Source organism: Onychomys torridus, chromosome 2 (assembly GCF_903995425.1).
Source record: "Onychomys torridus chromosome 2, mOncTor1.1, whole genome shotgun sequence".
Lineage (NCBI taxonomy): Eukaryota > Metazoa > Chordata > Mammalia > Rodentia > Cricetidae > Onychomys > Onychomys torridus.
In genome coordinates, this window is record NC_050444.1 from 14286751 (window position 1) to 14302994 (window position 16244).

The window sequence follows — 16244 nt, forward strand, 5'->3', positions numbered from 1 at the left end:
TCTCAGAGTAATGGGTAAGATTGTCTGAAATCCTGGCAAGAAGTGTAGTATGATGATGATTACCATGGCATCATTCTGGATCGGGTAGAGTTGTTGTTGTTGGGGCCCCATCTTCCTTCTGGAGACTTCAGAGATTGCTATTGGAAAAAAACTTACTTTTTTATCAGAATGGAAGGTTTGGATTTAAAGAAGTCATGGCATGTAAGAAAGGATTCCAAGAAATCAAGAGTAAGCATGGAGAGAATTAGAATCTTGAAGATAATGGTCCCTTATAATTGGTTTCCTTCTGTCTCACACCAGAGGGCTCTTCTGATATGGGACTGAAGAATCTCTCAACCTTTTATTTTATTAATATGCTTGGGTTTAGAGAAGGAGTGAGCCAATTCCATCTCCAAAGCCAGCTTGGTTTATAATTAAATTGGAACCACAACTATTCTAGATTGATAGAGATATAGATGTTAGAGAGTGATATCTTACCCTGTGTAGATTGGTACCAATAGATTCTTTCTTTCTGTTGTAAACATCTGGATATCCAAGGCCTTATGATTTCTGGAAGATGGGTATTTCCATTATCCTGGAAAGACAAAAACAGAACCCTCCCCCAACCTTTGATTGTTAAATTTTTCTTACAACCTGAAGAGATGTCACATTGGTGGATGATCTTTTACTTCTCCTCATCAAGGGGTTTCTCCTGTTCGAATCGAACTTTTATTAATTTTGTTGGTATCCATAGCTTTTCTTCTCCTGTGGAAACAAAAGCAAAACCCCTTCCCCAATGTAGGACATATTCAGGTTTCCATTCTAAGATCAACACATCTTTGAAATAAACCGGTTGGTTTAGCTCAGGAGTTTTGTCTGTTGTCCAGTGTCTCTCCGCAGCTGTTGTTCCTTTCTCATCAGCATTGAGAAAATTCAAGGTTAATAAAGCACTATGCAATCTATTTCTAGGAGTCATTGTTACCTGTTGCTGTTTATTTAGCATATCCTTTAAAGTTCGATTGGATCTTTCTATGACTGCTTGGCCTGTGGGATTGTGTGGTATACCTGTAACATGCTTTATATTGTTATATGCTGAGGCATTATCTGTCTTTATTTGTACAGGTATTCCCATGATGGCTATAACTTCTAATAGGTGTGTAATCACAGAATCAGCCTTTTCAGAACTCATAGGAGTTGCCCACTGAAATCCTGAATAGGTGTCAATGGTATGGTGTACATACTTTAATCTTCCAAATTCTGCAAAATGAAACACATCCATCTGCCAAATTTCATTTGTTTGTATACCTTTTGGATTGCTCCCTGCAGGCAATGGAGTTTGGTTATAGAAGGAACAAGTAGGACATTTTTTAACAATATCCTTAGCTTGTTGCCAAGTAAAGGAGAAATCCTTCTTCAAACCTTTGCTATTTGCATGGTGTTTCTTATGAAATTCTGAGGCTTTTAGCACATTACCTATTAGTAACTGATCAATCTCATCGTTAACTTATGCTAGAGGTCCTGGCAGACCGGTATGGGATCTGATATGTGTTATATATATATAGGATGTTCCTTTTTTTGGATGATTTCCTGCAATTGTATGAATAATGAAGTTAATTCTGTATTATCAGGAATAAATTTATATTGTAGAACAGCTGAAATTAACTGATGCCAGTCATCTGGAATGATTCTTTGTGAAGTAGACCACAAACTTAACATCTGTTTTACATATGTGGAGTGTATCCCATATGTAACTACTGCTTCCTTTATATTTTCAAAGTCCTTTGTTGAAATTGGTTGTAATGTATATGTCATATATGGCTCGGGGTATGTGTCATCTTCTGGCTTCTCATGGATGATAACAGGATAAGCCATTGTATGAGAGCCGTTTGGAGATGTTACAACCTGTATGGTCTTGCCCTTCTGCTTATTAGGTCCCTTGTCATGTTTATTGAGAGTTTCCTCCAGGGCTTGTAAACGAGCACCTAGGGGCTGTTTCAGGGAGTAAACCTCCTCTCTTGTAAGGGATTCCAGATTTTTCATGGAATCATGGAAGTTTTTATGTTCTGAAACATATGATTCCATGGACCTTATCAAGTAATGATAATTTTTCTTCCTTATATGGTGTCTGAGTAGCTACAACTTCACTCTGGAGAGTTAGTGTTCTATCCATTAAATACTCATATTTATTATCAATAAAAGCAATTTTGGGTACAAGCTTGTTTTGTAAATCCTGGTTAGCAGATTCCAGAGAGAGAATCTTTTTTTGTAAGTCCTGGTCAGCAGATTCCATAGAAAGAATCTTTTTCTGTAAGCCTTCATTGCTAACCTTTAAAGCCTGTAAATCCTGGTTGGCAGATTCCAGAAAGAGAATCTTTTTCTGTAAACCTTCATTGCTATCTTTTAAAGCCTGTATCAGTCCCAATAATGACTCATCTTTGTTCTTATTATTAAACCAGTGTTTGAACACTGTGTGAATTATTACAATGAATGTCAAAATTGTACAGGCCAGATATGTCTTAGGGAGGTCGTATATTTTCAGGAAAATGTCATTCATCATACAGGCAAAAAGGTTTTTAAACCTTTTTGTGAGGTAATGTTGTCAGCCATATTACAAGAATTACTCAAAATTTGTTGGTCAGTTTTAAGGTGTAAAATTATCAAGTACTTTTACTTGAAATAAACTTACCTTTCCATGGTTTGGGGGGTGCAGTAGCACTTTTCAGCCAGCAGGAGGCGTTGGTATAGCTCCAAAGCAGTGCCTGCTGGCGACCTTGGCTGGCGGCAGCTGAAGGCAGGAGCCAAGATGGCGGGGAGCTGGCACTCAGGGAGGAGTGGGAACGCCTCACTCACAGTGGTTTTTGTTGGTCTAGGGGCTAAGCTAGGGAACTGAGACAGGACTAGCTGTCCTCTTTTTCAGGAATGGAACCGTGTAGGCGTTCCCTGATTAAATGGAACTTTGCAGGTGGGTTTAGGTACCTGTCAGCCGCCAGCCGGGGAGGAGGCTGAGGGAGGGAGCCCCCAGGCCTTTGGAATTTGCCCCACGTTGGGCGCCAGATATTGATAAGATTATTAAGGCCACTCCACGTAGTTAAAAGGGAGGTTTATTTTATGGGGTAGCTTACAAATGAAGGGGTAGGCTGTAGGGTCTAGCAAAGATATGGCACAGTCTGGTGGTGTTCTCTGGAGAACTCTGCTCAGTCTACCTCCTTCGTCCAGCGTCCCCCAACCAAGAGAGCGTGCCCCTCCTCTCTATCTTGGGTCTTCCGCTTCCTCCTCCGCCCCACCTTGTGGGCGTGACCATTACCAAAGCCTCAATGGGGGTTGGAACTTCCAGGCCAATGCTGGGATGGCTATCCACTACAGAAGTGGTCACTGGGGGATGGGCTTTCTGGTCTCAAGTCATATCCATGTGGCATTCACTTCTGCTGCCCTTGGAAAAGGATGTAGAACTCTCAGCTTCTTCTCTAGCACCATGTCTGCCTGCATGCCACCATGCTTCCTGCCATGACGATAATCTCTGAGCTGCAAGCCAGCTCCAATTTAATGTTTTCCTTTATAAGAGTTTCTGTGGTTGTGGTGTCTCTTCACAACAATAAAACTCCAAGACAATTACCTTGGTGAGGCTTTTTATTTCCCCATGTCCCATTTCCACTTATATGTAAAATAAGAAAATAACAGTATTTACATTTGAACAAAGTTCTGAGACTAAAATGAGATAATGCACAAGGCCTGGGACATAAAACCTCAATAAATGTTAGTAAGCTTTTGAGATCAGGATTTTGAGCCCACAATGCCAGGGCCAAAGCCAGAATTATACTATCTGATACATAGTTCAAGAATCATGCCTCCTATGACATCCTCTGCTTCTGTTGGGATCAACTTGACATTCAAGAAAGTCATCAGGATTTTTAATATTGTTTTTTTTTTCACTGTCATTGTTTGCCTCAAACCAAAGAGGCACGTACTATTTTTCCCATTTTAGAATAGCAAGCCAAAGATGGCCCAGAAACATCTTTTATTCGCTTGTTAGAATACATCATTTAGGACGTTATTTAGTGACAGAAATTAAACTCACTTACTTCTAAGATTTAAAAGTGTTTGTTTTCTTAGTGGGCTTTGAAACCACCCATAAATACATCTCTTGGTTATTTTCAAGTAATTAAGGAGACCCAAATACAGACCAGGCATCACAGATCATGCTTGTGATTATACTTTTCATTTCTCAATTTTCAGAAGTGGTCTATCTACTTTGTTTCAAAAATTCCAGATGAAAGCAAGTTTATAAAGGTACTTACGAACATTACTGATGTCTGTTAGATTGATTAAGCATTTTATTTATTAAGCCCTTAGCCATTGACATTGTACTTGTGTAAATTGTGTGTGTGTGTGTGTGTGTGTGTGTGTGTGTAAAAAGGACAGTACTGTGGCTTTCCCGAATGTTAGTTAAATCCTTTCAGAAGAGCTTGTATCTGTGGAAATGTGAAACCAACACAGGAGCCACATTGTTATACAGTTATTAAGTCTCCATTCCTTACAAGAATAAGTTTCTGTTTCCAAAGCCTAATGTAGACTGCAAACCATGTTTTTCAGTCTACGCTGAACTTGTGACCGCATGTTGGATGCCCACCCACTTGCCTTGCTAAACTCCTGAACCTGTGATACATGGTTGCCCTTTTGCCAAAAATGTGTCTTCCGGATACCTTGACGACTCCCCTTCCACATTGACATATTCTCGCTTTTATCTACCCCACAGGGCAGCCTCGAGCCTCCAGTACCCACTCTTCTGCCCAGATGCTAACAGTTAATTATCTCCGCAACTGTTTTCTATCAACACTGACCCTTCCCCATAAAAGGGACCTCAAAAGCCAGTGAAGGGCTGCTCTCTGAAAAGTCCTGGGAGAGGCAGCCGGCTGGCCAGTTCTTAATACAGCTTGCTTTAATCAAACCATCGTGGAGTTGGTTTTCTTCCCCCCTCAGGTCTAACAGGAACCGCAGCAATGAGGGATAAAGAAATCTCCAGTTTCCCTCCTTCGCATCTTTTCCCATAACTTGACAAGAAAAAGACGGAAGAAACCTGCTAGGTTAGCGTATTTTTGCAGTCGTCTCCTGCAGATGGGAATTTCGCTGGGGGCAGGTCCAGGCTCCGGGATTGGCTAGGAACTGGGCACGCGCAGAAGCTCCGTATGCCCAGGGTGCAGCTTTCAACGGCAGGCAGCGGCGCGGGGCGTGTGCGCATGCGCTGCCGCGGCGCCTGGGTTGTGGGTTATGCCCGGAGAGCGCATGGGCAGACAAACTGTACGTCGGTTTGTCCCGACGGGAGGGCAGTGTGGGCGCCATCTTCATCGGGGCCGCCCGGGGCTCAGCTGGCTGAGGGAGGCTGCTGCGCCGAGGAGGTCCCAGCCGGTGGGTGTGGCGTGTGCTCCGTGCCCAGGGCGAAGCACTTCTCCGCGGGGCGCCGGGCGGGAGGGGTGCGAGCCGAAGGACGGGCAGGCGGGGCCGGGAGCCAGCGCGGCCTGTACGGTTAGAGTCCCGCTGGCTGACCCCGACTCCCTCCCGGCAGCCTCCCAGGGATGGTGTGTGCGCTTCCTGGGATCTTGGCCGCGAAGATCTCGGAGCCTCGCCTAGGTATTTCTTTTCTTTGCCATGCCCACGCTCGTAGCGGCGCGGGAGAGCTCCGCAGGCCGGTTTCCCCGGGCTGGAGGGGCGCAGAGCGGTTCAGTGAGGTTGGGAGCCGGTCCCCTCGGGCGAGCTGGGGTGGAGCTTTTGCCCTCGGGACAGCGGAACGCAAAGGCACGTTGGTTGGGCGGTCCTGGTTAATTTGAAAGCCAATTTGGGCTCAAACTCTGGCGACAGTATTGGATCCGACATAGCAAGTTGGCCTGGCGGTCAAAGAAGGAAACTCTGAGCCTCGGGAGCCTGGACAAAGGCGTCAGGCTGTGGAATCGATGCCTTCCGAAGATTCCCCATTGATGATGTTGGATGACACAAGAAGTCTGTGCCCCGTGGATTCGACTTCGTTTAACAGTTCCTGATGGGGGGGGGGGGGGGCTGTGGCTCTGTGTGGTCATGCATTTTTTTCTTTAATTTTAGATATCTGCATTATAAAGAGCAGATTTTATCAGAGACTCTGTGGACTGAGGTAGATTTTCTGTAAAAAAAAATTTCAAGTTTAGAATTTTAATGCTCTTAATAACTGGGCAGTAAGACATGGTTGGAACATATAGTAAAACTCTCACCCTTACCATGTCTGGAAAATGCATTTATTTGATAGTTAAAATCAAGTGGATCTGAAATTAGAGCTCTTCAGTCTACCGTTTTTTCTCTGAATCTTGATTAAAAGATGCACACTTAAGATCATTTAATTAAGACACTGATTTAAATGGAAGGATGGCATGGTAAAATTAGCAAAGTTGTTTAAAATCTGTTTATCACTAAATGAATTTTTAGGGCTTGGCTTCCTTTTCCCTAGCAGTTCATTGTGGCCTGATATCAACACCTTCACTCATCACTTTGGCATTCATAACTAAACCAGGGTTAGTGTGTGCTTTCATTTTTGTGCAGTGACATTTAAAACTAGAACAGGATAATTTGTGTTTTGACTTTTGTGCAATCTAATGTATCAGTAGACTTCCTGGAGATTTTAAGGAAATAGTGTATTGTGAGAAATACTTTTGAATCTCTTAGAGATGTTCTAGATGTTACTGTCTATGGATAAATGATAGCATTGCTCTACTATGGCAAAAGCAAAGAAGTTTAAACATTAACGTCTATTTGGCAAATTAGAGCAAACTTTAGGTCTCTTGGATTGGAATTCAGTAGCTTTGTGCCTGTGAAACTGCTTAATGGGAATGGTTTTAGTTAAGACACTTAGAGAAGGTGGTTTTTAAGCTAGGATGTGTTGTGAGAGGCATTTTGAACTCGGTGTGTACTTATTTCCTTGAAATGTCTCCGAATTCATGTAGTTGCAGCTGAATTTACGTCCTTGGGGTCCATCCCCTTTGGATTTAAAACATTTAAGGACAAAGTGGTACTTAATCATTTGCTCCCCAAAATATTTAAAGAGTGAAAAAGCAGCCAAGTCAGTATACATAGGAGTCTTGGAATTTGAATGTGGACAAGAGTTTCAAGGAGCCATTTACAGTTTTTGTTGAAGTGTTGGGTATGAATATTAACTTGTTGAAATCAGGCTTACCCTTTCTTTGTATGTGATGCAAAGATTTTAATAGTAAATTTCAATTTTAAAATGTAGTGTGTGCTATTATTTTTATTAACTTCTAGTTTAAGAAGTTCAGTCTGTAGGTTCCTCCCTCCCCCTTTATAAAGACAATCTTTCAAACTTGAAGGAATATATTTATGCACAGTGGTACTTAAGTTTAAGAGAACAAAACTTTATTTGCACACTAATATTAATTATAATGATTACTTTGGCACATTTTAAAAGGTATTTGGTAAATATTATTTGGGTATCTGTGAAAGTGCTCCAGCCAAGTTTCCTTTCAATACTAAGTTGAGTTTTCTTTCTCAGTAATGAATATTAGCAATCCCAATATTTCAAATTAGTCTTTATATTGTTTACTTCTCATTATATAATTATTAAGGTTTCTATAATGTAAGTGTGTAGGTTAGGTTTTTGAAGTGGCTTATGGCATAATAAAATTCCAAAAGTTGATATAGTTTTTTGTTTTTTGTTTGCGTGCGTGTGTGTGTGTGTGTGTGTGTGTGTGTGTGTGTGCGCGCGCGCGCGCGCGCTTGAGATGAATTTTAATAGTCTACACTGTTGTAAGCATATTGGATAAGGAGTGACTTTTTTTTTTTCAATTTTAGGGATGCTGTAGTATTTGCCTTACAACATTATGTATTATATTGTTATAACATTTTTTTTCTATTTGTAATTTGCGGAATTTGTATTATGTTTGATAGGATGGAGCATGGCAAGGGAGTTGGACATAAGTCTGAACTACATGTTTGGGTCATCATTAGGTGAAGTGATGGGAGGGCTTTACAAACATCTGATTTCAAATTGCTGTTTTACTTATAAAACAGATTTTTTAAAGTACACGTAAAACTATCAGCATATGATAAAGCTGGAGTTAACTTTATGATAGAATTCAGTGAGCTTTGATATATTTTATACACTCATGTAACCAACACTACACTCGAAATATCTATTTCCTTCATACCTTTTCATGCTAATTCCAATCAAGTAGTATAACTTTCAGCATACATGTTTATTTTTTAATACTTCCCAGTTGTCTGCTTTGGTCTTATATTTCTTGTTTTGCAGAAGTATAATCAAGTTCCCTTTGGGACAAAAAAGATCATTTTCTAATGCCCACAATTTTGATGCTTTATATTGTTTCACTCTAATAGGTAATTCTGAAATGGATATCAGGCATTGAGGTCAATTACAGAGTTCAAAGATTAATCATATTTCATTTTCTTTCCACAGTTAAGTTGCTTTTACAGAATTAACAGGTCTCCAAGAAATAAAAGGAAAAGGTAAGCCATCAGTTTCAGGCTTTGCACAGCAGTGTGACAGAAGCAGCTAGATTAGTGCATTTTTGTGCTCACTGCTTCTGTTCTTATGTGGCAGCCGTGTGTCCTGAGCAGAACTGTACACTGACCATAGATGGCTTTTCTGAATATGTAAACTATTGTGGTTAGTAGAAGACAAGCCAGTAGGAGACACGTTTCTAAGAGTCTGAAAGTAGTTTGGTCTGGTTGTGAAAGTTTGGCAGACTTAAAAAGGAAGAGTTGATATTTTTGATGTTCCTATTGAACAGGATAGGTGACGTGAAATGTTACTTTAAGACAGTTGGTTTATTTGTAGGTTTAGATAGGAGAAAGTGTATTTGTTTTCTTTAAGAATAAGATAAGATCAGGGTTTTTTTTTTTTTGTGAACTAGTATCTTGTTTCCATTTATTAATGCTGAAGGAAGCAGGAACCAGGTAATTATTAAGCTAGTTTGCGCTAAGGTACTGCAAAAATAAGACTTGCTATTATGTGTACCTTTTTGTCTGCAGGTCATTATTGCTGTGGTTTGAGCTCAGCATGGCTGTAGTCATCCGTTTACTGGGGCTTCCTTTTATTGCGGGGCCTGTGGATATCCGTCACTTCTTCAAGGGATTGACTATTCCTGATGGAGGAGTGCATATAATTGGAGGGAAAGTTGGGGAGGCTTTTATTATTTTTGCAACAGATGAAGATGCGAGACGTGCCATAAGTCGTTCAGGAGGGTTTATCAAGGATTCTTCTGTAGAGCTTTTTCTTAGTAGCAAGGCAGAAATGCAGAAGACCATAGAAATGCAAAGACCTGTTCGTGGAGGAAGAGGGCGACTGGGATCAGGGGCGTCAGGGGTTGGCAACCTGTACCATTTTATTGATGCTATGAAGGAAGAGGAGAGTTATTCTGGATATGGCTCTTCAATTAATCAAGATGCTGAGTTTCATACTAATGGTACAGGACTTGATGTAAGGCCAAGAAAGACCAGGCCATCGAAGGCTGAGAACCCTTACTTGTTTCTACGAGGTTTGCCTTACTTAGTAAATGAAGATGATGTACGTGTCTTTTTCTCTGGTTTGTGTGTGGATGGAGTAATTTTCTTAAAACATCATGATGGCCGAAATAATGGTGATGCTATAGTAAAATTTGCTTCATGTATTGATGCTTCAGGAGGTCTTAAATGCCATAGAAGTTTCATGGGCTCAAGATTTATAGAAGTGATGCAGGGCTCAGAACAACAGTGGATGGAATTCGGTGGTGATGCAAAAACGGGTGGTGACATTCCTTGCATGAGATCTGAAGAGCGCTCTCCTTCACGAGGGATGAATGATAGGCCTTTTCGAAAACGGTCTCATTCAAAATCTCCCAGAAGAATGCGCTCTCGCTCTCCTCTTGGATTTTATCTTCACTTAAAAAACCTGTCCTTAAGTATTAACAAAAGAGATTTAAGAAATTTCTTTAAACATACTGACCTGACTAATGAACAGATTAAGTTTTTATATAAAGATGAACGAAGAACACGTTATGCCTTTGTGATGTTTAAGAATCTAAAAGACTATAATACTGCCCTGGGCTTGCATAAGACTGTTTTACAATATCGTCCAGTTTTTATTGATCCAATCTCTAGGAAACAAATGATGAAATTCATTGAATGCTATGAAAAGAAGAGACCAGGGTCCACAGAGAAAGGAAGGCCTGGGCGTGTTTCACAGAAGTACTTTGAAGAAGGCTACTCTGGGCAGAAGCTGTATATATATATAAGAAATTTTCCATTTGACGTTACGAAAGTTGAAGTGCAGAAGTTCTTTGCGGACTTTTCCCTTGTTGAGGATGACATTTATTTGCTTTATGATGACAAAGGAGTTGGTTTGGGAGAAGCACTGGTGAGATTTAAATCAGAAGAACAGGCTATGAAAGCTGAACGTTTAAACCGAAGAAGATTCTTAGGGACAGAAGTGTTGTTAAGACTTATATCTGAGGTACAAATGCAGGAGTTTGGTGTAAACTTTTCCTTTGTGTGCAGTGAGAAGACACAAGCTCGTTCCCAGTCACACAGCAGAGATGACCGTTCCCGTCTGTTTGACTTAAAAGACTCACCAATATGTTCACTTGGCTGGTCTGAAAGCATTGGTTACCAGCCAGAAGACTTAAGGCATCCCCACAGGTATTTCCAACAGTCTGACAGGCATCCTCCAGAAGACTTCCGACACTCTCCTGAGGACTTCCGACATTCTCCTGATGACTATAATAGACACCCCCAGGAGGAACACATCAGGCGCTCTAGGGCGGAAGACTGGAGACGGCCTCTGGAGGATTGGAGATGGTCCCCGGAAGATGATTTCAGGCACTCTCATGAAAAAGATTTTAGGCCGCTACCAGAAGAGGATTTCAACCCTTGGGAGGAAGACTTCAGACGGCCACCTCAGGAGCACTTCAGGAGAACATCCCAGGAGCACTTCAGACGGCCACCCCAAGAGCATTTCAGGCTTTCCCGGGAGGAGTATTTCAGGCATGTGGCAGATGAAGACTTTAGGCACCCTTCTGATGAGGACTTCAGAACCCCCCAAGAAGAAGATTTGAGATGTCCAACTGATGAGGACTTCAGGCAGCTCTCTGAGGAAGACCTTAGGGAAGTACCAGAGGAAGACCTTAGATTTCCTGATAGTTTTAGACCTCCTGGTGAGGATTTTTGGACCTCACCTGATTTCAGAGGTCACCGTCCTTTTATAAACTTTGGTCACTTAGAAAGTGGCAAGTTTGATTTTGGAAAGCATACTATGGGATGTCTTCCTGAGGGAAGGTTTATGCCTGATGTAAAATTAAATTGTGGTTCAGGTAGAATAACTCCTGTTAAGATCATGAATCTTCCATTTAAAGCCAATGCTAATGAAATTTTAGACTTTTTCCATGGTTACAAAGTCATACCTGACTCAGTTTCCATACAGTATAATGAGCAAGGGTTACCCATAGGAGAGGCCATTGTTGCTATGATAAATTATAATGAAGCTATAGCTGCTATTAAAGAACTAAATGGTAGACCAGTTGGTCCCCGCAAAGTTAAGCTCATTTTGCTTTAGAAAGCCTTTCTGGGTCCATAGTTTTCTTCCACAGTATTGATGCAGTAAAAATACAGCTTTTTAAAAAAGTTTATTTTTAATTATCTAATTAAACATTTTAATTTTAACCCGTGAATAGACAAAATGTTGTGTAAATCTGGGTTTCCTTTGCTTACAAATGGACATTATTTTTCTCCCTAATTTAAAATTACATATGCTTTTTTTTTCTTTGCTAGGGGAGAGAAAACAAATTTCCTGAATTCATTAGTTTCACTGATGTCATGGATAAACCCCAGTCTTGTGAACTGTGGAGTTCTGTTGGGGGAGGTAAATTTCAATTGTTTGCCATCTTTTACTCAGACCGTGTAAGGAAAGGATGGATGACTGATAGTTCAGATCTGGCACTTTGATTGCTACCTGCCTGCAGAACTCCCTTTTGTTTGAGATACTGTGTTAAGGTCTCCTATTAACTCTAAATAGCTCAGAAAATGAACATACTGTGAACTTGAAATTTACTCATGTGAAAGGCTTAGGATTGTGTTCATAACTTTGAAAAGTTTTATGAAAATAAAATTGCAACTGAAATACTTATTAATTTGTATTTGTATAACAAGAACAAAGACAGAATTACAGCTGGGTATTATAAAATTTCTCAACAGTTGTATTAAAGCAGTACGGTAAGCGGGACCAAATAATCTATAATAATAACGTACAGGTCTTTGATTTCTTCAGCATCATTTTATTCTAAGTACTGGGGGCCTAGGGCTTATCCTAGATTGCTGAGATTAACACACAATGTTCAGAAGACAGTAAAATAATTTGTTTAGGGTTAAAGGGAAACTCAGGCTGGGAAGAATATGACAAATTAATACAGTTTTTTCTAGGAAGAATTTACTGATGACTCATTAGGTTTCCTTTTTAGCTTCAAAACTTTGTATTTATTTTCAGACTCACTAAATAGAAGATTTCTGAGTGTGAATTTTTGACTTTGATACTCAATGTTTATATTTTGCTTATACTTAGATTTTCCTTTCCCACAATAATTGAAGTAGCTGACAATGGACACAGAATTTATCTATGTATGATCTCTGTTGTCTCTATTTCACAAATGAGAAAAGAAGTTTAGAGAGGTTAAGCAAGTTGCCAAAGTCACACTTAGCTAGGGAAGCAATTCCAACACCTTAAGCAAACCTCTGACTATATATACTGTGTCCATAAATGTTTTTGCTATGTCACTTTGTTACATGAAAATTTAACTTCAGTGAGACCATGCTAAGAATATTTTCAGGAGTAAATTATATTGTTTTTAAAGGTGCATTTAAAGTATGATTAAAAAGTATGATCTTAAATATAGTAAGCTAAATTAAAGAGAAAAATGACTTAATATTTTATAATTTCTCTTGGGATACATTATATTGGCTTCTAATTCAAAATTCTTCATTTTATCTAATTTGATTTATGATTTTTATAGTTTATATGAAACAAAGTTTTACCTACTTTCTTCATCCAGACATTTCCCTCACTGAGTAATTGAGAATAAAATATTTAGCCATTGCAGAAGTAAAAAACATTTAGTATCTTGAATTAACATTCAGTGATTTAAAGAAATCTAAGAGAAGCCCGCATGTTTTTGTTTTTAATAGTTAATGTCATTTTTAATAGTTAATAATTAAACAGAATAAATTAATAAACTTTGTTGAGAAAAAAACACACTGTGAATCTTAAAACTAATAACCTTTTACAGGTAGAATGAAGAATTTGAATACCTAAGCCAAGCACAGTGATTACATAAATGGTTCATGTGATCAGACCTGTCAGACTATAAATACTTTACAGACCAATGCAGTGATACAACTAAGATAAAGCTTAAAGTGAAAGATATTGAATATGTAATTGCTTCTCAAATTGGGCTGGGGTGGGATGGGAGTGGTGGACAAGAGACTAGCTGGGAAACACAGCACTATGTCTTCTTGATTTTTATTTATATGTGTGAGTGATTTGCATGTATGTATGTGTACCATGTGTCTGTGGAGCTGAGAAGAGTGCAACAGATCCCCTGGAACTGGAACTACAGACAGTTATGGCCACATTGTGAGTGCTAGGAACTGAACCTCGGCAACAGCACTATGGGCTCCTAACTGCTGAGCCGTCTCTCCATTCCCCTGCCTTGATTGTCAAATGAAGTACTGTGGCTATTTTATGTTGGTTATCAGGCTTAATTCACATTTAGTGTGTTATTGGCTAGTGTTTGATAATGGTGTCTTGTTTAAACACTTTTCAACTTTTTTACGAGGCAAGGTCTCTCAGTGAAACTTGCTAGATTGACTGGCCGGCAACCCCCCAGGGTTTTCCCATATTTGCCTCCTCAGCACTTTCAGGCCTTATGGTTGTACAGCAAACACTTTACTGACTGAGCCATCGTGTTCAGCTCCAGGTTTAATATTTTGTAAACTTCATTATAAAAATTTATAGAAAAACTTGTTTCCTAAACAGGGGTATGGGAGCCATTTTTTTTTGCACATCTCTTTCTAATACTGACTTGAGTAACATGTTGATTTAACTTCACTTGGCCATGGTAGTAGCTAATATTTACACCAAGTCAGATTTTCCCTTGTTTGCCCAGCCTAGGGAACTGTACACTACAGTTTCAGACACATGAACAAAGAGTCCTAAAGCTTCATGTTTTGATCACCCAGTTTCAGTAATTCCATGGGCTAGTCTTCTGTCTCCCAACAGAAGGTACACTGGGAGTGTATTGGTTCTCTTAACACAACACTCAGTGTCATTTTGCATTCAAATCATACCTTTTTCTGTTCAGAATGTATACAAAAATAATAAAACGTGTAGAAAGTAAAGTTAATCCTATAAGATATATAAAACCATCATAGAAGTGTTCATCTGAGCAGCTGAGAATATTGTTAAAAAGCAGTGGCTTTTGATACTTATTACCTATTGTTAACCATTGACCTTACCATTGATAATCATCATTTTTATTAGAGATGTCAAATTATGGGCTATTTAACATGCTGAATTTTTTTTTTTTTTTTTTTTGAGTTGTCCTGGAAATTGAACCCAGGTTCTCATCATGCACGCTAGGTTAGTGCTAACCCACAGCCCAGTTGTCACATTCTTAAATGTGGTTATATAAATATAAATATATAAATAGCCATAGTGGCCTTGTTTTTGCCTTATTGCCCACAAAAAGTAAAATGTGGTGTAATATTCCTTTTGTTTTTATGTACATACATGTGTACATTCTTTTTTGTTATTTGTTTTTTTGAGACAGGGTTTCTCTATGTAACAGTCCTGGCTGTCCTGGAGCTTGCTGTGCACCTAGCTAGCCTTGAACTCACAGACAACTGCCTGCCTCTGCCTCCCAAGAGCTAGCTAGGATTAAAGATGTGTGCCACTGCTGCCAGCTGTATGTAAGTAATCTTAATGTTCTTTTCTCAGTCTCATGTAGACCATGCTGGTCCTGAACTCAGCTGAAGTCAAGGATGACCTTGAACAACTGATCCTCCTGCCTCTGCCTGCTTAGTGGTGGGATAACTGGCTTGTATTCCCATACTTAGCTCTTGTTCTTAGAACATTCTCTGAAGTAACAGCAGCAGTTTTCAAACCAGAACAGTTTGCTGTATTAGGCATTAACTTGACAGATGAGACAGTTGCTGCTTGAGAGACATTACTATTTATTGAGCAGCAACAGAAATACCATAGCTGTTTCCACTCTCAACTCTAACATCAAATTTGAATAATGACCAGAAATATAAAAATTGAGTAATAATCTCAATTCCTTAACTACCTAGGGCTTTAAAGTATTCTGAGAAAAAGTACCAAAGTAATCTTAAAAGTATTCTCAGGAAGCAATACTTTAAATTTATCTGTTTTGAATAATTGCTTTGAGACTTTAAAAACATAACTCTTTACCAAAAGAAAAAGAAATGTCAGATATAATGTAAGTTTATGGATTTAGGAATAAAGTCTATACATGTTTATTGACTCTGGTGGCCTGATTAGAGTGCATGTAGTGGTTTACGGCATTCAGTGGTGAGGGAAGCAACGTTTCTAATTACTTGCCTTCCAAGTATTAGTGACTCGTACAAGTAGAATATACAGTGCTTTAGAGTGAGAGCAGTTTTGTTTTAAAACCGGTAAGGTTGAATGTGGCCTTTTTAAGTTGGAAATTTAAGCATTACGTACATTTGTAAAATCTGATGTCAGTATCCCATACCTTTAATTTAGCTACATTTTTGCTGAAAACACTAAATTTACATACCAAATGATGAAACATAAGGTTATAATAAAAGGAAAAGAAGCAATCTCTTTACGTAAGGCATTATGGCATAGAATTATTCACTGACCTGATATTTAAAATCCAAAGTTTTAACCTAAAAGAAACTGAAAGGAATTATTCAATCTTTTGTTACCCGCTTCCTTTTGCATCTTTAATTGGTGTATATATACTGCATTAAATCTGAAATGCTTTGAAATACATAATTTTTTTTTAATAGAACATATACAGAAAAATACACTACTATAGAGAGGATGTTGAAATACTGGTATGAGCTGGATGGTGATGCACACCTTTAATCCCAGCACTCAGGAGGCAGAGGCAGGCAGATCTCTGTGAATTCCAGACCAACCTGGTCTACAGAGTGAGTTCCAGGACAGCCAGGACTACACAGAGAAACCCTGTCTCGAAAAA

General features: G+C 39.3%; 1 protein-coding gene across 3 annotated transcripts; it reads left to right on the plus strand.

Annotated features, from left to right (window-relative positions):
* The first annotated feature begins 5229 nt into the window (after positions 1–5229).
* On the plus strand, positions 5230–12124 carry Rbm12b (RNA binding motif protein 12B). Of its 3 annotated transcripts, none has more exons than XM_036177806.1 (4): positions 5257–5274; positions 5540–5604; positions 8429–8478; positions 9004–12124. In XM_036177806.1, the coding sequence occupies exon 4, from the start codon at positions 9032–9034 to the stop codon at positions 11558–11560; it is 2529 nt and encodes an 842-aa protein (XP_036033699.1). In that variant the 5' UTR covers positions 5257–5274; positions 5540–5604; positions 8429–8478; positions 9004–9031; the 3' UTR covers positions 11561–12124. The 3 variants fall into 3 exon arrangements, with proteins under 3 accessions (XP_036033696.1, XP_036033699.1, XP_036033698.1); XM_036177805.1 differs by lacking the exon at positions 5257–5274 and adding an exon at positions 5316–5382; XM_036177803.1 differs by lacking the exon at positions 5540–5604 and having other exon boundaries at positions 5230–5382.
* Positions 12125–16244: the final 4120 nt, after the last annotated feature.